This window comes from Typopeltis vanoorti, chromosome 25, assembly GCF_054136105.1.
Source record: "Typopeltis vanoorti isolate ZY-2024b chromosome 25, IOZ_Tvanoo_1.0, whole genome shotgun sequence".
NCBI lineage: Eukaryota > Metazoa > Arthropoda > Arachnida > Uropygi > Thelyphonidae > Typopeltis > Typopeltis vanoorti.
In genome coordinates this window covers 39,165,867-39,191,529 of record NC_143573.1, presented here as the reverse complement: position 1 = coordinate 39,191,529, position 25,663 = coordinate 39,165,867, and the positions used below count along the sequence as shown (strand labels likewise).

General features: G+C 35.2%; 1 protein-coding gene across 1 annotated transcript in view; it reads right to left on the bottom strand.

The window, feature by feature from the left end:
* Positions 1-980: 980 nt before the first annotated feature.
* Positions 981-25,663, bottom strand: part of LOC150092675 (uncharacterized) — a 131,814-nt gene continuing 107,131 nt past the window's right edge. The window contains exon 2 of the mRNA XM_090414256.1: positions 981-1,449. Within this exon, the coding sequence (XP_090270382.1) occupies positions 981-1,449 (469 nt within the window). The remainder of the gene's footprint in view (positions 1,450-25,663) is intronic.

The window sequence follows — 25,663 nt, the reverse complement described above, 5'->3', positions numbered from 1 at the left end:
TCTTCCTGTATCATGGAGACGTTTTTCTTCACTTATTCATACAGAAAATATAATTTTTTTTCTCTTATAAAAATAAATAGGCTGCATAATTCTTAATGTTTTGAAAAACTATTATGCTGGCCCATTTCACGGTGGATATTCTAAATTACAATCCAAGATAATTTAACTCACCTAACGCGCGTCAAATGTACTATAGGTTTTGAACCTTCTATGGGCAGGCTTATCATAAAAAAGATGGAAGGCGATAAAAGAAAAAAAAAAGTAGCAGAATCTGCGATGAATCCTGGAACCTCATTAAGGTATTCGAATAATAATAATCGACGACATGTAATGTATGATAATAAAATACTGTACATTAAGGAACTGGAAAATTTAAATATTTCAGTATGCCCATTTAAAATTTTTAATTAACATAATTCATATTAGATTTTATTGTAATAAAACTCTTATCTGACAAAAAAATGAACATAATTACGATGGAAAATAAAATTTATTTCCATTATATTTTCGACTACGACATAACGAAAGCATCGGTGTATCTTTATAAATTTACATTAGTTTCGAAAATAAAACTAATATACTATCACTTTAACGGAATATAATCGAAAAATAATATTCTTGCACCATTTCATATAATTCAGTTGCCACACAGGCTGAACATTATTGAATATCCACATCTCCCAGTACTTGCGATATGTGCGTATTTCAATAGTACATTCAACATATCCTAGCACATTTTTATGTTAAAAAATAACTTATTAAAAGTATATGGAGTAAAGATCGACAATTTTATACTCTGCATACTTTTACTGAGAACTGATATTCTAAAGAGGAAGGAAATAAATTATTCTGTATATAGCTGTTAACATGAATGAAAAAAGATAAAAGAATAAGGAACGATTTAACAGATATTTGGTGACCAAATTGTTTTTCTTTTAGATAACAAGTTTCGCCCAGTATGTACATTTCCAGTTCGTTAATCACCATCGTTTCATGGGAGACCATTGGCCAAAACCTTCATCGAAAATGTCTTCATCAAATCCTCTCGAATCAACTTCAGGGAATTTTCTCTTTTCTTTCTTAGCATTCTGAACGGTTGGATAAAGACTATGCTCTGCACCATTCGATCCCATTGACAACGACTCTAATCCATTTGAACTAGAGAGGACTCGTAACAGATGGTTGAGGACCTTTGGTTCAGCTTGAACATGATGTGCGAATTTATTTCTTCTGGCGATGTCTTTCCAAGATAAGCCAGCTCTTCCAGGATATAAATGAGGATTTCCTTCCGAAGACAAATGGACTTTGTCGAATAAAGCATATACATGCGGAAGAAGTGGTTGTGCTTCTGCTCTGATGTCGGCCAATGACTCAGAAGCTTCCTCGAGAGAAGGACTAGCCATACATAGCGATGCTGTCAAAAAGGTCCATAGTACAAACCTTGATGTCCTGTAATAAGAAAAATATAACGAATCAGTTTCTCACTAAAGAGACCATTTCTACATTTTCTTATATATCTCTATCTATCTATGTATATGGTTATTATGACAACTGGATTATATATGTTACTAAATAACTAAAGTAAAATAAGTCACTTGATGCGTTTTATTCCTCAAAGGAAGTCAGCGGAGTTCCTTTGTTGTTGTTGTTGTTGTCTTGTCCTTTGAAGAGTCCTAAATGTTTCCGTGCGCTCTTATGACTCTTCATTAGAAAATGGATGCCGTTGCCACGTTAGTCACCTTGAAATCGGACCATAAGTTCCTTTGTTAAGTCAGTCATAATGTTTATATCTCTCCTTGCGATGTAATCGTTGTGATTATATCTTAAGTGCTAAAGAACATTAAATTTTTGTTTTTTAAATTACTTTAATCAATCCGTATACATTCCAACAACTCTTTATGTGTTATATTTCTTGTCATAACAGCAGTGGTTTCTCCAAATGCATCTCGCATAAAGGAGCATCTCAGAAACAGTACTCTACTGACATAAATGTCAGCCAGATTTTTTACACAGAGTCACTCAGGGGACGAGTTAGAAATAAAAAGCAAATTTGGAGATGATTTCACTAGGTTAAAATTCACTCTTTGATACATTATAGAAACCAGATGTATAATGGCGTTTTGTGAATCTAGCAGCCTCCATGGAATATGCTAATTTGTGCATCGTATTGTTATTGTCATTATACAAACACCTCCTGGAGTCAAGACTCATCGAAAGAGGCAATAGTAAGATGTATTCTAACAGAGATAAGGTTTATCATACCTCATCTTAAATTGGTTCCACGTTTACGCATTCACCATCTCATTTGGCAATAAATTCCACTTACCAACTACTCCATGCAAAAACTTCATGCAGCAGTTTCTTACGTACCACACCTTTATTCAACTTCCAAGAATGACTTCTTGTCTCTATCCCCTTTGTTTCTTCAACCCTTTGAAAAATATCCTGGGTGTATCTATTTAATAAGCACCCCTTAACAATTTATGTCTCAATCATGTTGCCCCTCTTTCGCCTGTTGACAAGTGTGTGTAATTAACATTCTCTCAACCTGCCTTGATAATCAGTATTCCACAGTCGCGATATTGATTTTATTATTCGCCTCTGAACTTATTCCAGAGCTTGCTTCTCATCTAGGAACACAGGTGACCAAATTGATCAATTAAAGCCTTGTACAGCAGAATGATCACATCCTTACCTCTACTTGTCAGTTTCCTTCTTAGTATATACTGGCATTTCTTTGTTCTCTCTTTATTATTTTTGCAATATATCCCTGGAACTTTGATTCTTTATCCACCAATATCCCAAGATCACACGCTTCCTCCACCTCCTGTAATACAACGTCTTTACAGAAGTGGCTGTCTTTATGAATTCCTTTAGATTTTGTTTTCTTGAGAAAATCCCAGGCTTGTGTAGTTCAGTAGCTCAGACCAAGCGCTTGCGTCCTCTGTGCTTGGTCGCTCGAAGTTAGACTTAAGTTCAAGTCTAGTCGCCGACTGGAGGAATTTTTTCTAAGCCTTTCTTCGACCGGTTCCCGAGTTAGTCGATCTCTGGCACGGGCAAGCGGGTTTTTCCTCCCGGTAACTCGAGTTTTTCATCCCGTAAAATCAAGAAAATCGACCGTAGCACCCACATTATTTCAGACAGTAACATATCTTGTTAGGGTTAGGTATCAAGAGATGGTAGCACGTATTTTCCAGCCTCTTCGTCGGTGGCTGCTATAATTAGTGATAGACATGGGTCAGCTATCTCTGATTGGCTACCCATGGAGATTAAACTGCCCACTCAGTCTTCAAAAAGCTAGATAGGGTATAAAGGCCTCGCCTACCCCCTATAAGGGAATAAAAGGCGTTAGCTGATTTATTTATTTATTTATGAGAAAATCCCAATTGTAAGAAAACTAGTAATCATAACGGTAATCAATGTTAGTCATTTTTTATTTATTTATTATTTTTATTTTATTTTATTTCATTTTATTTTTTGTTTGCTGTCCGTTTTCAAGATATCTCGGTTACTTCAGAATTATTTCAGCATTCACTTAAAAGATAAATAAGTGTTTTTTTTTTCCAAATTACTTACCAGGTTATAAGTAGCAACTCACCCTTAATGGCATCTGTCTCTTTATGTTCATAAATATCCAGTTATAATGAACTAATGTCTTATTTACTTTGCATCCACATATGGGATGGATGTACAATAGATTTTGCAACCAAACAAAAAAAAAGAGTTTAAATCTTGAATAATCATTATGTGGATGAATCCTCTTTTCCGTTAATTTTTTTCTAAAAACAATTTCGAATATTGCTGTTGACATAATAATTGTTTTGCACAAATTTATTTGTAGATATTATTTTGGAAAAATAAGCTGCGCGCATGTGGTGCCGCGCAGTGGCCATCACATGCCTCGCACAAGTTTCATTCTCCGATTCAGTGGCAAAGAATGGAGTGTGTTTTTCTTATCGTAGTATTAATGCAGCAGTGAGATCAGTAGTATGCATTTTTTAAAAAAAGTTAAGTTTGATCCCGCCGAGATGTCAAAGCGTGAGTACAAAGATTGGTACCAGACAATCACGACACGATCATATTATTAAGAAATAAAGTTTTAAATTATCATGACTAAATAAAGTCGAATATTTATTCAATTGAATAAAAATATAACTTCTCAATTTTTTTTATCATTTTGGGAGCTTATAAATGTAAACTATGATTATTGTTCCTCGAAAATCATCACCTCGTCCGGCTCAGAGTTACCCAAGTTAATCCCAGAAGACATCTAGACTTACGCATCCGTAATCGCTTCTTCCGATTAGAGAAAATGTTTTGTGAGACTACCAATCTGCTTATTGCAGACCTTAAGTGATTTAAAAAAGTTCCGTGTTTGTTCTCGAGAGTTTCCTGATTATTTAAATCTTAGTCCACCAACGGTACTAATATCGATGTACTGTTGACTTACAGCCGAACCGTCGTAAACAACTAAGGCAATGATGACCAGGAGCGGCAAGTTTGGGGAAATGCAAAGTTGTATCTCAACTAAAACCATGTTTTATTTTATTTTATTTTTTTAAACATATTTTTTTGAATTTAAGGGAGGTAAAATAGTGCTTGCCAAGGGGTGGAACACACCCTAGCAACGATCCCACCCAGCTTACAGCCTTTTCTGTTGGATTTCACATTAAATAAAAAAATCCACAAGTATTCATTCGTCAATGAGAAAAATAAAAAAAAGTTGGGTGAGCGGTAAGAGAATCTTGAAGGCAGAAACTGTGGATAGATGCTTATAGCCTGGAATGCCATTTGGTCATAGATTCTGGCAGACGAACTCGCATATCACGCAATCGAAACTTCGTTGCGGTTCTTAAATGCATAATAAACAGTATTTTAAGTGGTATAATATTTCTAGTAAGAGTTTTAATATCTTATTTATTTATTTAGCAACATCAGTGAACTTCTAGTAGATAATAAATATAATTCTTGCGGTACAATATATTTTAAGCAGATATTTGTTAAATTTAGATGAAAACTGAAATATTATTCTTATGAATTAATTAGCTAAGAAGCTACCAATATGGCTATCGAGAGTACGATATCATAAGCGCGACATCTTCTGGACTATCTCAGAAGTGTATGGAGATTTATGTGCGTTGTATTCGTGAATTAGTGGTGGACTATTTTGTATTCAAATGTTCAATTGGCTGTGAAAACCGAATACTCATGAATGTGGAACTGTAAGTAGTTCTATGTTGTTATATGCAGGCAAATTTTTCGAGTAAAGCAATAAAGCCGTCGTCAGCATTTTTAAATATTAGACTTACTTATTTTTGGTTGTAGCAAGCCATATCTTGCAATAGTAGCAGCAGCATGCAGATGAATTTGGCAGCGTATACAGTATTTATTGTTACTATTTCCAGGTTGTTTATGATTTAAAGCAAGGATGGGAAACGTTAATTAGGTTATGAGCATAAAACAACAACAACAAAAAAAAAAATTTTAATTGAAAGCGATATTTTATGTCTAAAATAAGTGCTCTAATGCCGTTATCCCAAAGGAAGGATACATGCTTTTAGCCCTAACTACATATAAATTGATAAGCAACCCGGCTTACCTTTCACCATCGTAGAGGTTGAGCGCATTTTTACGGCGTATTATAATAGCTGGGGTGTGTGTGTGTGTGTGTGTACTCGGTCGAAGTTGCTGAGTTACAGAAGTGTATGGAGATTTATGTGCGTTGAATTCGTTAATTAGTGGTGAAATATTTGGTACTCAAATGTTTGGTTTTCTGTTAACGTACAACACCCATTTGCGTGTGTCAAAGATTGACTAACTTTAGAATCTAGCTGAATATGGAAAAATAAATGAAATAATGTGTGACACCCATAGCAGTTTTAGAGTTATACATTTATGTTAAAGCGTGAAAACTTCCAGTTTTCTTGCCATTGTTGGATCACTGCAAAGAGGGAGAGCTGTTCATAAGCTAAATTAGATTTGTTTCGTCAGTGATTTATTTTATTTTTTATTTTTTGCGCTCTTCCTAAATAACAAACGATTGTGGCAAAAAAGAAATAAGCGAAATTTTTAGATACATGTATTAGTCTTGCACACATCTTACACTAATAAATATTGGAATACAAAGCTACCTTGTGAACTTAGTGATATCTACTCTTTTAGTGAGCGCGTTTTATACACAAACACGCACATTTCCCTCGTCGTAAGATATCCAGGCGAGATTCTAAGTTCGGTATTTTGTGTTGCGCTTCGTATTTTATATTTCTTTGTTTTATAATATTTTTACTTAGCTAAACGCGTAATATTGTTAAAAATAAAAGAATATTCCATTATTTATGCTTTACTCATAAATGTTTGAGTATCCCCCCCCCCCTCGCATTCATTCCGTTTTATTTAGCTTACAAAATGAGAACTGCGTTATAATGTACGGAGTTATCAGTCTCTGAATTATTCATGCACAGTAATTTGTACGATAATTTATAACTGATTTATACATGTAGAATGATAGATAAACTGTTGATATGTTAATATTAGTCAGGAACACAGCTGTGTATGTGGGGGTTACAAAAGTTCTAGGGCCGACTGTGTTTGAGCATGTTTAAGCAATGTAACAGGGGTTTGATGCTAGCCGATACATGTCATTCATATTGACAACTTCGCCATCAGATGAATTAGCATATTTTTGCAACAGATTATTACATAGTAATAGCATATGGTATAATATAACTCTTTACTAATTATGTGAAATGTTCCATTCACTAAAGTGAAGTGTATGGATCGGCCAAAAGTTACGTAATCCGGAGCAAACTAACTAGTAGTGAACCTCCAGAGCAGGGGGGGGGGGGGGGGTTAAATGCAGTACTAGATGAAAGAGACTTGAACGTTTACACCTCTTGACTGATTTGCAATGAATCTGTATTTTTAATATTGAAGAGAAAAAACTTGGTGATTTTATGGTTTATTCAGAGATGTTGTGTGTGTGTAGATGGATCTTGTTTATGAATGAAATATTAGCTGTAAAATATTAGCTAGATATTACTAAGTGAATTTTTTTGCATATTTTATTTAAAGTGTTTTAAATGAAATAGAATAAAGTTTCTGGTTTAAAACAGCGAATATATTTTGTCATATTTAGGGATGTTTGAGAATGAGTCACATAAAGAATGTGCATACTAAATATTATTTGATATCTCTGCTAATATCGGATGACTTGAATTGCAGTTACTAGTAAATACTAGTAAGTTTGTTATGTGGCAGTGAGTTTGAAGCTATCTGGCGTGAGATAGAATCTAAGAAGATCAAATACATAGTAGGGTGTTGTTACAGACCTGGTGGATCAGTAGCTAGTGATGAAGAAATGCATCATAAATAAAGACGATGGATGCAAAAAAAGTAATCATAATGGAGACTTTAATTATCCATAAACATTGATTGGGTAGTAGTGATAGCTCATGAGAACTTGAGGTCAGAGTGTTACATTGGATTGTACTGTCAGAGGGTGTTTCAGTTAAAGACGTAACTATTCTGCCTTCGGTTGGTGACAATGATCATGCGGTACTCACTTAGGAAGTCGCTAAGTTATGAATTCTCCATTCAGAAAAGGTTAAATGCTGGACTACAAAGCAGAAAATTATATCCAACTGAGGAGTATACTGGGTTCAGCGCAAGGGTATCGGTTGCCGGATGGAAAGAATATCGACAGTGCATGGGAAGCATTTAAAAATACTTAAATGATGCCGTATCAGAACGTGTCCCGAGAGTTCGAAGAATAAATAGGGCGGCAGTCAAATGGATGTATAATCTTAGTAAGCAAGAGATTTCTAAGAAGAGGATATATAGAAGGAAATACCGTGTGCATAAGGATATGAAAATTATAGGCAGCAGGTCAGAAGAGTGAAAACTTGTACGGAAAGCCGAGTATGAAAAAATGGCTCTGCAAGCTAAAGACAACCTGAAAGAATTCTATCGTTATGTTGCAAGTAAAAGAAAGAATGAATATGAAAGAATAACTCTACTGAATGCAGATGGTGTGAGGGTGTCAGACGCAGAAGAGGTCGTTCAACTAATCGGTGTCCATTTTGCTAAAAGCTATCAACCTGGTGTGTGCAACATTGAGCTCACTGCTACCTCTTCATTTGTTGAAACTGAAGTGTATGAGGTGGTGGTATTGGAGCTGTTGCACAAACTGAATAAGATTTCAGTTTGTGCAATATCTATTTAGCAATAGATACTGATGGGATATCAGCACGGATGTCAGAAGAGTGTTCAGCTGAACTGACTGTTCCTTTGACCAGGCTATATAAATTGAGCCCAAGAACAGGGAAGAATGTGTTCCGCAGGAGTGGAAAGAATGTATGACAATCCCATTGCACAAGGTGGGTGCAAAGACTGATTTATGCAGTTATCAACCAATCAGTATTTCAGGAGTTATGGTCAAGATTTTGGTAAAGTTGGTTAGGGCTCGCATTCAGAAATGAGTTGACAGATTTTGTACTTTGCAATGAACAGCATGGGTTTACTAAAGGAAGGTCATGTTTCAGCAACTTGCTCACATTCTATAATGTTACCGCTGAGCTAGACAGGAAATGGATACAGCATGATACTTTTTTCTAAGGCTTTTGACAGAATACATGGAAGACTGTTGCATAAATTGGAGAATATGGGATTGAATTATAAACTTTTGATATGGATAATAGGATGGCTGATTGACATATCAAACAGTCGTATATTGGAGGAGGATGAATCTACAAGATTCAAGGTAACCAGTGGTGTACCCCAAGGATCAGTGCTTGGTCAACTGTTATTCAATCTGTACATTAATTATATTGGGAAGGATTTGACAAGCAACATACAGCTATTTCCTGATGATGCAAAGATAGGTAAGGTAATCAGGAATGCTTCTGATATGCAGTACTTGCAGAATGATTTCAATAGGCTGGAATTGTGGGCATGAGAAAATGGATATCAGTTCAATGTCCGTAAATGTAAAGTCATTCACTTCGACGTGATTAGATATCCAATGTCTTATTATATTGGTGGGATTATGTTTGAAGAAACTGATGAGGCTAGGGATCTTGGAGTGTTAGTAGATAGGTAGTTGAAGTTCAGGGACCATGTAGCAAAGATTGCAAATACAACTTAAAAAATAATTGCAATGCTGAAATGAACGTTCACATGTAAACATAAGGATGTCATTTTGCCTCTTTACTTGGCCTCGATAAGACCTCATTTGGACTATTGTATGCAGGTCTGGTCTCCTGGTTTCTGTTGTGATTCTGATATATTGGAGAGAGTGTTAAAAATGATATCAGGATTGTGGAATGCTGATTATGAAGACACATTGAGAATTTGTAGACTGCAGGCATTAGCAAACAGGAGAAAGAGGGGGGTGATATGATTGAGATTTATAAACTTCTGAAAGGGTCATACAGGATTTTAGGTCATGAAAGTTTTCATTTTATGGAGGGTGGGGAAAGGACGAGAGGGCATCCTTTGAAGCTGAGAATGAATGACGCTAAGAAGAGGGTGAAGACTAGATTTTTTTCTCATAGGGTGGCGTGATTGGAATGGATTGTCATTGGATGTTATGTGTGCAAGTACTGTAAATGAATTCAAGAACAATATGAGAGCTGGTGCGTGTAGGTAGGTGGTCCCCATCGATGATTTCCGCGAAATGGAGGTCTCTCTTAACGATAATAATATTTTAATTTATATAAAACGTGCAATTACGTTTAAAGTGTTCGATTTATATCAGTATTGAAATTTTGTTGAAAAGACACTCCAAATACTAAATTCAATGAATTTGTTCAATCAGAGTGGTTCTGTTGAAAAGCGATTCCGGGAATAATTTGGACATTAATTGTTCATAGCCTTTGATATTAACGTAACGTTACTCACGTTACGTTGAGAACAACTTGACCTAAGTTCCTTCGGTACTAATATTAGTCTTTTTAGGGGTTGTGTTACTTAGGATTACCTAAACAACACAGCTTCTGATGATTGATTAAATTAATTCTTCGAACATCAATTTTAAAACATGACAGTTTCCTGTTAGTAACAGTCCATCCTTCGCTTGTGTGCTGTGACCATCAGACTACTGCTCGCTTTCAAAGTTCTGGATTGGTTTTCATGGCTGGCTTTTATTTAATTTAGCATCGGGGTCTGTGACCCAAGGAACGGAGTCCCCTAGTGTTTATTTATTTATTTATTTATTGTTCTTTAATATGAGTCCCCTTTCAGCTTCTGGATTCATTAATGTTTTTATCCTGTTTGATGGCTTAATCACATTTAAACTTGAAATAGTTATACTGTTCTTAATCGGTAACTTGCGATCTCGCCCTGTTCTCGAATTGAGAAGGTAAAAAAACTTGGAGAATTATTTAAAATATTAAACACGTGTGGTAGAGACCTGAGAATTGTTTTAAATTCAGTTAATTATCTTGTATTTTTTCCCATCATCCCATGCACGAGAAGTCTCAAAATCTATAATACAACGGAGCCATATGAGATTAAGTGGTTAACTACTTATATATGTTTCTTGCGCAGCTGACGATCATAGTCCTTAGGGAAAGCAATGCGAGGAAGGATTACAGTGAACGACAAAGAGGAGGATGAGGTTGGTTCATCCTCCTCAAAAGTAGCTACTGTTTTTTAAATTGAATGGATATTAAACAGCACCATACACAGAAAGAATAAAGAAACCAATGAACAAAAATGTAAGAGATGAGCAAGCAGGATTCAGAAGAGACAGGAGTACTGTCGAATATTACTGCTAAGAATAAACGTAGAGAAAACTACATAAAAATATAGCTTTTGAAAGAACAATGGATGTTATAAAGGAAAATGTAAAAGTAGCTTCAGTCCAAGGTATGAGCCAGTAATTTAAGATTTGCAGACTAGTCATTGAAGCCAGTGAAAAGGAACTACAAAGAACAGTGCTGAAGTTAAGTGAAGAAGGAATAGTTTAGCGGAAACATTGATAATGAACATTGTTAAAAAAAAAGTAAAATAATGATATTCATGGAAAAGAGGATAAGAAATGAATGAAGATCAATAAACATGAGCTGGAAGAAGTTAGGAGCTTCACTTATCTAAGAAGCAACATGACGCACGATTTAGACTATAAAAAGAAGATAAGATTTCGGAAAACTAAAGCGAAAGAAAGCCTACAGGTAATGGATATGATATGGAAAGGTAAAACAGTGAACCTTAATACAAATTTGAGAGTACCGGAAACATCACTCTGTATGTTTGTGAGACTAATAATGATCAACTACTACTCTAAGGGGAAATATTGGCATTCGAAAATGTGCTCTGAAAATATTCTATGAATCGAATGTATGAAAAATATAACAAATGAAGTGCTCTACAGAAAAGTAAATTGGAAAAAAGAAAAAATCTAATGTAGAAAATAATTAGAAGGAAACAACCTTTCCTGGACATATCTTCAGGATGGATGACAGCAGAAAGATCAAAGCCTTGATGTTCTGTAGAATGGATTGCATAAACAGAAGAGGACGGTTAAGACGAGAGTGGATAGATTGGACTAAAAGAACGGCAGAACATAGTGAAAAACTGCATTAGATCAATAGGTGGTGTTGGTGCTAATCTCTCCGGAATCGCCTCTTAATCACTCATAGCATGTTTAATTTCGACTGTTCATTAGTGAATCAGATTTTCTTTTTTAAATTTGTTTGAGTTAACAAATTAATATTTGATAGTCGGTATTTATATTAGATTGATTTTTTTTTCGATTTGGGAATGGCAATGAGTTATAAAATTTATTTATTATCAGAGCGCACGTGGTACGAATTTTGCTAATTATTTTTCGATACATACATACATGGGTTGCCAAAATCATGCCTGAACCTCATGGATGATGCGTTGCATTGTGGACATTGGAAGCCGGAAATGCCATGCACTCTTATTCATGTGAAGCTCTCAGTTGTGATCGGAGGAACTTTCATTTTAATTGAAGCGTAAAGAATCGTCGTCGCATAATTTAAGATTGACTCTTACATAATATATATGGGATGAGTTTAGATACATGGGCTCTCTCTTCAAGAATAATTGAAAAACTTAGTGTTCTTGATCGTCTGATATCTCACAAGTTCACATATTGACCGCATGCATCAGTGTTCGCTATTTTTGTGATAGTGAGCATGTCCATTATTCCAAAGATATTTTCTTCTCTTTCAATAGTCTGTCGCATTGTCTGTTTTAATATTCGTAGTTTTTTAAATATTAATTTCTTTTGAAAGCACTTTTGCATGTTGCTGTTATCAGTACTTTACATTTAAAAAAAATCATTGACAAAAAATACCGAGAAAAATTTGTCCCTTACCACACATCCACACAGTGTTGATGAAGACGGTTACATTCTTCTAGCACAAATGGATGAATAGTCCTGAGACCTCCAGGAAATTGGAACCATTTTTCTTCTTTTTTTCCTATCACTTCTTGTTTTGCAATACACATGTTTTACTTCACGGTATTTATATAATTTTGATGTCTACAGTATTTCTGTAGATAATATTTTTATTATACTCGTTTTCTCAAAAATATCAGACACAGTTTGGTTTTTATTTAAATTTTCGTTTATAATTGTAGCGTTTTTCCTTTTGAAGACCATAGACAAACCTACCAGAGATATCCCTCCCCCCTTCAACTAGAATATTAACTTAGGTTTATATTAAGCCAAGCTACCTGGCCGCGTATACCCATTTGAATCCAACACATTGCAATGATAATTTCGTTATCGAGTGAGTAAATTGAGTATTGGATGTAGTTAATAGTTTAATACTAACTTGAAACGGGTGGGAATCCAATTTTGTAACAATTTCCGAATAATGTGCTAGCAGTTATTTATTTTCATGCAGAAATCTGGTATATTAGTATGAAGAACATAGCACACATTTTTATTTATCTGCCTATTTATGTTACGAAGTCCATTATTATTATATCACACCTCCAGGGAGTCCAAAGACTCATTGAGGGAGGGCATCAACGCTACAACTCCACGTCTCACTACTCCACCAACCTTTATCATCTAACACCAACGCCATCTACCGCCGACTACCACCACTAGTGCTTTCACAGACAATCACAAACATCCGTGCCCACGGCATGATTCGAACCCGCAGCCTTTTGGCTGGTGAGCAGATACGCTAACCACTCGGCCAACCAGGCCGGCAATTCAATTAAAGGAAATTCAATTATCATAAGCATTTTGTAATAGACTTTTTTGAGAGTTTGTTTGCGTTATTAGTGTTAGGTAATTACGTAGATTGAAGGCAAATAATAGTACTTTATTTGTCTTAACAGATGTACCATAGCATTCTGTTGAATAAAGGAAATGCAGCGAAATAATGAACCAAAGGCGACACATCGCGTTCGATGTGTCGCCTTTGGTTCGTAATGGTACTAACACTGGTGAATGCGTCTACAGAGAGCCCAGCAGAGTAATCTATCGGAGTCGCCTGTAAAGTAAAGTGAAACAGATGCATGTTGGAGCATTTAGAGCAACTTCCGGAAATATAAAACTTTAGTTGAGAAGACCCGAAGTAAAGTAATTGAAGAAAGCCAACAAATGAATATAAAGGAAAGAATTAAAGATGCCAAATGCAGCCTAAAAGTCTGCTTATTGCTTAGGAGTAAAGATTGAATTAGAAGATTAAATCCCTCAAATAATGACTTTCCAAGACGAGTTGAGAATTCTGATTAGGAACTTGAGGCAATTTAATGAAGCCGGCTAGCCATTCCTTTGCTGCATCCCTCAAGGGGTTAGTATTTTATGTCTGTTGAACTGTGTGTTTACCTGGACGGTTTGCTGTTCTGAAGGACGAAAAACCCGAGTTTCCGGTAGAATGAAACCTACCTCCGTATGAGACTGGCTGACTCACCATTTGATTGAAAATACCACATAAAGATTTGTCACATCGTAGACAGGATTCGGCCGGGTCTTTTCAATCGAAGGGTGAAATTGGATCATTCTCGTGCCGTCTGAAATGCTTTTTTATTTCTGAAAATCTCACAAAAGGTCGGAAACCTATAGTGCGCGTTAGGACTGTTGGTATGTTCATTCTAGGATTAGATAATCCTAGAACCATCTTTTAGAGACCATGGTGCTTTTTCAAACCACTTCAAGCTCTCCAATAAAAGGATCGGATTGTGTTATTTGGAAATATGGTCGAAGCACTAAGGTTTTAATTGCCAGTGTATTATTGATGTTTATTGCATGTGTTCTTTCTGGTCAGTTGGTCCATTTGTGGAATAAAAAAAACCCGACTTCCCTGCCAATTCGTACTAGACTGGCTAACTCACCTTCGCCTGTGCAGAGGTTCTTCGCTTTGCAGATGAGGTTGGAACACGTGTCCAGCCAAAGGACATCGTCTTTACAGACCACTGAGCAAGTAGTGATACCTGGCACTGAAGATAATTTGTCATATACACACACCGCATTGGGATTCGAGCCAGCTGCGTCCTTTAGGAAATTGAAACACTATCCACACCCAAATCACACAGGTACTGAACTTGTTTTAGTTGTAGATTAGTTACTTAACATGTACAGTATATATTTAGAGTTTTAGGAAGGCTTGAAACTGCTACTCTGGGTTATCTTCCCGCCGACAGATTAGCCGAAAAGATCGTACTGGTGTATTGGCTCGGCGATGGAACCACTGCTTTAAATCATCCCGCTATCTGACTTACCGAAATGAAATAGTTTTACTTATGAATAATCAGTTTGTTTTTGGTTCCACTGAGTTGCTGTTTGTTTTAAAGTGATCGATTCAGCATGGTAGAACATCTTTTAATATTAATTCATTAAAATATAGTGTGGTGAATGGCAAAATTAAAGAACTATTTTTAATTTGCAACTATTCGTCCGTTTGATTCTGTGATCTAAGCGCTTTTGTTTTCATCTTTCAGTGTTTTGATGTGATGGTTTTTGAATATACAAAACACATTTGATTATCACTAAAATAAAAGAAAAAAAAATAAACAGTCTCGGTTTTTCGTCGTTACATTACCGATAAGTTCAGCAGTGTCTGCTTACTTATGCACGCTTGCATAATATGGCATCATCTGACTGTTCATCCAAAATGCCATCCCCTGTACAATGGCATTTTGGATAATAAAAATAAAAATAATTAATCACCTACGTAACAGATTTTGGTTAAGGTTATTACAATCTTTAGATGTCAGTAAATAAAATATTCAGTTTGTCTTATTGGAAAGTTGATCCGGGGATTTAACCTTTTTTCTGGTTGGAAACTGCAAGCTTTGCGAGTCCTGATTCCGTCGACCGATAAAATTTTACGAGTCGTGTTTCGTTTACACACAAAGATTTTACCCGTCATTACAAGAACATGACTCCAGTGAAGAATTCTCCGCATAAGCCTAGTATCTAGAACTGTAAATCGAGCCAACAGTACTTTTTTTTCTTTTTAATAATACGAGGGGGGGTGAAAACTTCTGATAAACACCTAGAAGAAAAATGTTAAAGCAACTCCTATATATCCTAAAAGAAAAAGAACAAATTACTACAACTTGATGAAACGGAGGGGTTAAACGGTTTTAAGATATGTTCTTGATTGTGGTTATATCAGTTGCTTTAATATCATTATATCATTTTTGTTCTATGTGTTTTTCAGAACTTTTCGATCCCCTCGTCGTAGTACCACCTCCACCTTTTATTGTAACCTTTTGATAAGGTTAGTATTGCAACTGATGAAAAGTTAGAAACTAATTGCTTAATATATTTTACAGGTAATTAAGTGTTTTTATTTTGTGTTTTGAGTACTAGTTCATTAAAAACTTTCGTTTTGGAGGCTTAGTTGTTGTCCCAATAGCCGAGTCTTTTCTCCTAGAAGCACGCATAGTAATCTGAGAACGCAGGTAGTATATGTATTGAAAAAAAAATATATATATATATATAATCAGCAGGAAACCATTTTTTCCCTCTTGATATTCTTTTAAAATTTCTGTCACTGTTTTAACTTCCATAGCGTTTTGTGTATTTATTTATTATTTCGATTAAATCGGTGCGTTTGATCTTATTAATGTTAACATTCGTTACTTTTTATGTTCCTAATAACAATCTTTTCCCCATTTCTTAAAGAAACGAAAACTGATTTAATCTTATTACTACTGTCGGTGACTTTCTCTCTTTATCAGATGACTGTTTCATTAACAGATGGCAGTTTACATAAACGAAATGTCTTTCACGAAGCATACAGGAAGAACAGAAAACTTGATAATTAACTGTAATTGAGCAGCTCATCGCAAAACTCCACTTAACAGTTTCTATCATCTGCACTGCTTTTACACCATATCTTGAACTTCTTTCACCGTTCTTGCGTTTTATCCTCTTAGTATTTTCCATGTCAAAAAGCTGTCCATACATTTCAGGAATATTTCATTGTTTTCCTTCTATCTTCTCATTTCACCCAGTGGAAGATCTCTCTCTCCGCTTTTCATCCGTCAAACACGTCCTACCAAATTACCTGTACAGTCACACTGCCGTATCTCATATTCACTGAGCTCCTCAGATTACACCATCTCAATATGTCCTCATAACTAATATATTATGCGGCCCTGATAATTTTTATAATTATAACTAATTTTTTGGAAATTTTTTCAATTTCTGATTTAATTTTTTAAGCTTTGGAACAGGTAGTTTAATTCTTCCAGATTCCAACGACGAACTTTGTGTATATTGATCCAAATCGGGTGTGGGGTTAGCTTCCCTTGTGTAATATCGTAAACAATCGCAGACGCACACTTCCTTGTGGTGCTAACTAGTTTCCTTTTCACCTTTGCAGTCTCTGAGTTTTTTTTCTCGCCAGAAGTGGATATTTGGATGCTTCGAATCTTTCTTGCAATGAATACTCAGCTTTCTATCTCTTGATATTCTAAAATGTTTACAATTAATTTATATACAGTATGGCGCAAAAGAAAAGTACTGAATAACTACGATATGTTATGGAGTAAAGGGGTTTATTTAAGAAATATATGCTTACAGATGATATGTACTTCCACAGCTATTGGCAGAATCTTTGTCGAATAAAGCATTAACGATGAAATATTCCTGATGAAATATTTGCTCTAAATGGGCACCGTTTCTTTCAGGATAGGTTTCGTAGCGCATGCGAAGTTTCTCTGTCATCTTGGAGAACAAGGGTTGGGACATATCGCATAATTTTTATCTCTTAGTTCATCAAGGTTTGAAGGCGGGTCATGAAGGAATACCCATTCCTTCAGCATACCCCAAACAAAGGCATCAGGAGAACGTGAAGGGTATGTAAATTCTGTGAACCTCGACATGAACCTCCCGGGAAAGCGTTTCTGATAAATAAGCTTTCCAAGCCATTAAGATTGCACCAACTGACATGCTAGCCAGCCTAGATGTTGTATCCCTTTTCACCAATGTTCCAGTAGAAGAGGTAATAAACATCATCCAAGACATCTTTCCTCTTGACATCACACAGATGTTTAGACACTGCCTTCAATCTAATTTCTTCAAGGTTAACAACGCCATATACCAACAATTAGAAGGCCTAGCAATGGGAAGCCCACTATCACCATCTTGTGCAGACCTTTTCATGGAAAAACTTGAAAAAGAAATTCTCTCTGCAATCTCTCTGAGACCATCTACATGGTGGAGATATGTGGATGATATATTCATCATATGGCAAGACAGCTTAGACAACCTTAAATCGTTTGTGGATAAAATCAACTCAATACATAGCAAGATCAAATTCACTCTGGAAGTAGAAAACAACAACCAACTCCATTTTTTAGATATTTTGATAAAAAAACAACCTAACAGTGTCAAATTATCCATTTACAGAAAGCCCACAGATACTGGAAGATATCTTCACTATACTTCAAACCATCACAAGTCACACAAACTGAGTATTATCCACATGTTGAAACATAGAGCCAAAAAGTTTATATCAGAAGAGGAGGATACACAGAATGAACTCTCACTAATAGCCAACACATTATCACAAAATGGATATCCTCAAAACATCATAAAAAAATATCTATACAATGACAACCCCAGACAAAAAGAATCCCACCATCAGCACGTTTCTACTGTAGTGATACCTTTCATCAAGTCAATTTCTTATCAAATAGCAAGAATACTAAGAGCCCACAACATCAGAGTGGTCTTCAAACCAACCACCAACATCAGACAAGTTTTAGGATCTCCAAAAGATAAAGTTCCGTTCTACAAATATCCAGGAGTATATTACATTCCCTGCTCCTGTGGTCTTGCCTACATCGGACAAACTTCACGAAGTTTAGAAATTAGACAAAAAGAACATGTTGGTGATGTAAACCACAACAGAAGCATCTATTCCGGCTTAGCACATCATTTCTGCACGTCTAACCACACGATAGATTGGCAAAACAGCTCCATGCCATATCTAGATGACGACTACAGGCATCGTGTATTTAAGGAAGCCACAATAGTACTAATAACCGGCGGAAACCTCAACAGAAATCAGGGTATAATTCTAAACAGTTCGTGGAAAAACTTGATCCTCTCTCTCAATCAATCTGAACTACAGCTAGCCAGTAATCACATTACAAGTCTACAACAAACACGCATGCGTGATAATGAATAAGAACAATAAGCCATCTCTGTCACGCGAAACGTGTAACCATAGATACTAGTTTGGTTTACAACGTTTTTTATGTTCCTTTTAATTTTCATTTACTTTCATATCTCCTTAATGCCTTGAAAAAGCCAGACAGTTTGCTGGCGAAACTGGTAGGTTTTAATAAATGTTTAATTGTATTTCTATGATAAAAACGACCAAAAATGTATACTTTAAATAAGCTTTCCCTTCGGGCTCTAGCTAGAGCCAGGAATACCCTTGCACAAAATGGAATGTTTTTTTTTTTTCACCGCACATCCCATGATGCAAATGCTGGGTGAACGGAACCAACATCTTTTCGATGTACCGTTCGTTATTCAAGGTCACGGTTACACTCCCTCTTCAATGAAATAGAACCCAATTATGCCATGGCCGGAAACTGCACACCATGCCGTGACCATCTTGCTGTGGAGAGGTTTCTCTCGGACAAATTCAGATTCCAAGAAACCTGTGGATTCGTCTGTTTACATGACCGCTTAGATGAAATACGCTTCGTCCGAGAATCAGATATTATGGAGGAAGGACGGATCTTTATAGACATTGGCTAGCACGCATGCACAGAGAGAGAGAGACGACGAACGAACAATTCATAAACATGTAGGAAGAAGGAGGAAGGACGGATCTTTATAGACATTGGCTAGCACGCATGCACAGAGAGAGAGAGACGACGAACGAACAATTCATAAACATGTAGGAAGAAGGAGGAAGGACGGATCTTTATAGACATTGGCTAGCACGCATGCACAGAGAGAGAGAGAGAGAGAGAGACGACGACGACGAACGAACAATTCATAAACATGTAGGCTTGGATCATTTGCTCTACCAACTCCGTATGAACGAAAATAACGCTCAACTATAAACGTCTTTTTTTTTTTCCAACGTCATCACCATTGCTACAGCCAAATGTAATGGCGCATAGATACCACATGTACTCTTCTATTAATCCTCTCTACTATTCATCTACTATTTCGCTGACTACTTCATTGCTACCTGCAACTTTCTGATAAATCGCATCTTCTTATTCCCTCTGCCCAAATAATTCACAATATTATCAACATTCGAATTCCAGTATGCCTTTTGGAATTCTATCCGAATTTTGATTATGCAATATTTATTCAACCCTATTCAATAAAATACTACAAACAGTTGAGATCACTGTAGAACTGGAAAAATCATCTCAATATACTATACTCAGGAAGAAAAGATAACATACACAGAGAAGGAGTTGCGTTATTAATTGAGAAGAAACTTACACACTCAGTAATTGAAATAAAATCAGTGTCTCCTAGAATAATTACAGCCTAACTACAAGCAAACGAAAAAGGTCAAACAATTAAAATAATCCAAATATACACCAGACAGTAACCATTCAGAGGAAGAAATAGAACATTTCTATGAACTACAACAGGAAATAGATAATTCCAAAAATAGAGAACTCAGGGAGATTTTAACGCTGAAATAAAACAGTTCACAGCAGACAAAAAAGATTTGAGGAAATTTGGATACGGAGAGCTTAACGACAGAGAACAATTACTCCACTTCTGTAAAGCAAACTATCTAATAATTGCAAACACATTGTTCTATCAACGCCCTAATAATAAATATACATGGACATCCCCAGATGGTAATATAAAGAACTGCATAGACTATATCATTATTAACAAACAATTGAAAAGATCGATAAATAATGTACGAACATTAAGAAGCTTTGATTCCGACACTGACCACGAAATATTAACGGCCAAAGTGAAGATAAAATTCAACAGGAAAAATAATATCAGAAAAGAAGAAAACATCAACCTATCAAAACTAAAAGATAGCTCAAGCAGAATTCGATTTTTAGAACAGATATGCTTGAAATTAAAACCATCCATCTTCCAGAACAGCGGAAAATACTGGGAAGAAGGAAAAAGAAACAGTGTTATCAATTGCAAAAGACACTCTAGGTACCAAACCCAAAATAAACAGGCAGTGGATAACCCAAGAAATCATAGTTACAATAGAAGAGAAAAGAGAGCTAAGATACTTGTAAACCAACAAAACAACGATGAGAATAGAGAAAATACAGAGCACTAAAAAATAAACTTGATAACCTATGCAAAAAAGCCAAAGAAAAATGGTTAGAAGAAAAAGCTAAGAAATGCCAAGATGCATACCAACAAAACAACCTAAAAGTCTTCCATGACACTATAAGAGAAATTACAAAGGAATTCTCAGCAAAAGCAGTAACAATGATAGTCAACAAGATGACTGAAATCGGGAATATTGAAGATATAAGCAAAATCTGGTCAAACCATTTTAAGACCATATTTCACCAAGGAAACAAAACTACAATGCCAACAATGGAAGAAAATAACGACCGCCCAAAAATTTTACAAGTTAGATACGCAATAAAACAGATGAAAAACAATAAAGCATCAGGCACTGTGCTCATATGGAGGCAGCACATCAATAGAATATTTAACAACCTATTCAATAAAATACTACAAACAGGAGAGATCCCAGATGACTGGAGAACTGGAATGATCATTCCAATATACAAGAAAGGAGACAAAAGAGACTGCAGAAATTACAGATCAATCACTTTACTCTCCCAAACCTATAAAATATTCGTAAGAATTATACAAAATAGATTAAAAAACACCTATGAAGAACTGATAGGCATAGAACAAGCTGGTTTCCGAGGAAACTATTCAACAATAGACCAGATTTTCACATTGCACCAACTAGCAGAGCTCAGCCGGGAAGACCATAAAGAACTATAACGTTATTTTGTGGACAACGATAAGAAATTCTTCTTAAAGTTCTACTATAAAAAGCAATAGATAAATATATAATACAGTTTATGATAAAATATTACTCTAAGACAAATGCAATAATTAAAAAGGACATACTCACAACAGAATCCATAGAGATCCAAAACGGAGTAATGCAAGGATGCCCATTATCCCCATGCCTATTCAACATATATCTAGACAAAGTTGTAAAGAAGGCAGAGAGAATGAGTCTGGAATCAGTGTCAATAGTTTGACATAATATAAAATATGCGGATGATCATGTCCTTATTGAAAGAACTCCAAATGAACTACAAATGTTGATAAACAAGCTAAATGAAACCTGTAAAACATATGACATGTCAATAAATATACAAAAGACAAAAGTGATGAAAATATGGAGGAACAGAACTACCATCTCAGCCACCCTAAATGGACTACAAATAGAACAGGTAGACAACTTCTCATATCTTTGATCAAAACTAACAGAAACAATAGATGAACTCGAAACAATCAAACACATAATAGAGATAGGATGGACCACCATGGGAAAATTGCAGAAAATCTGAAAAAAAAAAACAAGATATCTAAGCAAGCCAAAATCAAATTATATGAATCAATAATTATACCAACAGTCATCTATGGAGCAGAAGCGCGGACAGTTAAGAAAAGAGAGGAGAAAAAACTGCTGGCATTTGAAATGAAATGCTTAAGAAAAATAAATAGAACAAGTTGGATAGAAAAGAAAACAAACAGCAGAGTCAGACAAGAATTATTGCATAAAAAGATAATAATAGAAAAAAATTAGAAAACAACTGAGATGGTTTGGCCACACTGTATACGCATGGAAGCAGAGAGACTTCCTGACGTCCTAATCAATACTTTTGGAACTGAAAAAAGAAGACCCGGAAGACCAAGAATTACCTGGCTGAAATCAATATGTTCTGCATCTCGGGATGCAGAACATATAAGGAACTTTTTCGGACAGCAAGGAATAGAGAAGACTGGAAGAGCCTGCTCAAGAGAACACTCAACCCGTCTTAGACGGAAGAGAAGAAGAATATTTATTCATTATATGTATAGATTTTCTATTCGAAACAAAGAGTTTTCTCACTTGAGCTTCTGTAATGCGATTTCGCTTGGTTAGAAAGAACTGGGTTCCTTTCACAGTAAGGAGAAGAAATTTAATAAACACCTTTTCCAGTGAAGGTGAATTAGCTTATCTGATATGGGGACGAAAGGATTTTCTCTGCCGGTAACTCGGATTTTTCTCCTCCAAACAGTCAAGCTCCATGAACGAATACACAAACTTTCGCTTTCACAGAGCCGATAGTATTAACATTTGTGCAAAACTTAACCAGCATGACGACTAACATATCTTTTCCCACAAGAGTAGGAAAAATCCACAGAAGATGAAGAAAGATAAATCATTCACTTAGAAAACTAGAATCATATCTCTATTTAGAATCATTTACAGAAGGGTTGTCTAGAACAGTCGATGGGGATTTATTTATTTTTATTGCCTTCCACGTTAATGACAATATAGAAAATCTTATGATAATGACTTTTTTTTTAATATGAAAAAAGCAGCCTCAGAACACAAGCGCTTAAATTTATTTCTGTAAGGTTCATAGAATATACAGTGACCGATAGTTTGTTTCTATTATGTTTCTTAAACTGAAAATTAGCAATCTGTCGAATATTGGAAATTGGGTGGAAAATTTATGTAAGAATGAAACGTCGTACTTGTTAGCTGTATAAAGTCTGAACGAAAATAGCATTTATGTATGGTCTCCAAAACTAGCTGATAGGCGTAAGAGAGGAGATATGACAGAAGAATGCAAGTTATTAAAGGGGTTCTGTTAGGATTGACACTGACTTTTTTTTTTTTTTTTTTGGTACAGTGCAGGAGGGGAGAGAACCTCAACCACATCTGGCAATTCCTGAATGGATTGTCTGATGTGGTTGAGAATTCTTCGTCTGTGAATGAATTTAAGTATAAGCATATATGGTAGATATTGTGTGAATAACGGCGAATATGTCAGCATAGTCTCCCACAGTAAGTCTTCTGACTCCATGGAGATACCCGTATAATAATAATATTTTTACCATTTCTATTACATGACAGCATATTTATTCCAGGAAAGGTTTTGAGTATTTTAAGTTTATTGGAATACGGGGAAAAAGAAGATGAAGGTCCTATGCATACAAATTAAAGCGTAAGCTTAAAATTAACTTAATAAAAGTAAAGCAGAAATATTAAATTGTCAACATTTTATCGTTTTTTACGCCGTGTGCTTTGTTTTATCTATAATTCTGTAGATGAAATTGTGTCTTTGAATTTGTTCATTTTTTTAAGGAACAGTTCGATAAAATTTACGGCTTTCTTATTCTGTGTTATTTTCCATCACCTGAAGCTGTTTAAACGACGTCAATAAAGTTTCTCTTCAGAATTTCTCGTTTGTTTTTATTTTTCAAGCAAAACAATCATTATGAAATCTTTTTCTTCGTTACTGCGTTAGTAAATTAATTGCAAACGACCAGTTTGATGATTGACAATGCCCTGAAATTATTTAGCAACGTCATTTAAGCTTGCTACATTAGTGAAGGTATGCGAACAAAAGTAAGCAATTTTCTCTTTCTTTTTTTTTTTTTTTTTTTGAAATATATTCCATGTCATTATTAGTAAATAAAGAAGATTGTTTTTTTTTAAATATTTTTTGGTATTTGCATTATCTGTAAGTATTGCTGATTATCACGTTGTCATCATTAGTTCAGAAGTGGAGGAGTTAAGAAATGAATTTTTTAAAAAAAAAATAATGATTGTCTCTCTTGTACCATTTCTCAGCACGGAGAAACTTTTATTCTTAAAAAACATATACTTAGCTCAGGAAGCTCATTAAAAATTCATTAGTGTTCATTAATGTTTTGATTTCTGTCTTTGCAAACGATGCATATTTTATAGATATACCGAATATATTGATTCTCGGAGTACGGGAAGAACATTGCTTCTGTTTGGAGCAATGGATTACTTCTGTTTTGAACAATGAATTGCTCCTGCTTAGATTGCTTTCAGAAATTTATAAAATCGATTAAATGTGATCGAGATGCTTCCTAAATTTATTCCTATTTGAGTTTTTCATACGCTTAAAATAGTGCACATAAAGATTAGCGAAGCTCTTCTCTTCGATGTTCATTTTCAAAGCAGTCTTGAAAACAATAATTTCAACCAATTCAACTTTTCCTAGCATGCATTCCAACACTCAGAAAATTTCAAACCTTTTACAATATTATATTTTTTTAAACATTAAAATCCTGTATCAGAGTTAGACGTTACGTAGCTCTAGAGATATTTGACTTGAATAACCGTGGGTTGTGCATTTCTTAGAAAACAAGGAATTTCCAAAAAAAAAAAAAATGTAAATCGTGAAAAGAAGAAGAAACTTTGGCTTCGAGGGATTTGGAAGCGGAATGTCTACAGAGGGCGCTGGATACTGCTCGGGTTTATATAATTTTGAAGAAAAAAATAATGGTTGTCTGTCCGATTGAATATGGGAATATCTATACAAAAAAGCATAAGGAACTGGATCAATATGTGAGACAGTCGTCGAATTGTTCCCTTGAAGCAAAGAAAAGAGTTTTAGATGTGTGCCTCAAACATAGGAATAGGGTTCTGAAATACAGATAATTTTGGATTTCTGCACAGTATGTGGTTATCCAGGAAATAATATTGTCTAGAAAAAGATAACATTTATTGGAGCAGACAAAGCTGCAGCTACGGCAGCTATAGATATAATGCAAATTCAGCCTTTCTAGATTAATTTTTAACCCGAAGGTTAAAAGTGAATGTGTGCGTTGATTTTGTTGGAGGGTATAGGTAATGTGAAGGTTAGAGGAGGTGAAGATGGATATATATATATATATATATATATATATATATATATATATATATATATATGTATTTTTGAGGAAGGGAATTACGGATACCCTATTTTGACATGGTAGTTTTATTATAGGACTAGTTTGGCATTATCCCAAAAATTTGAAATAATTGGAAATAGTCCTCTATAAAATAGCAACATATTATTCGTGGTTTGCAGTCCCGTTAAAGTGATGCACCTATTGCTAGCTTGACCATAATTTTAAGTGTTCACTGTTATAAATTTGGCAGTTCTCATTGACAAATAAAACACCAGATTAAAATGAAATAAATAACAAACT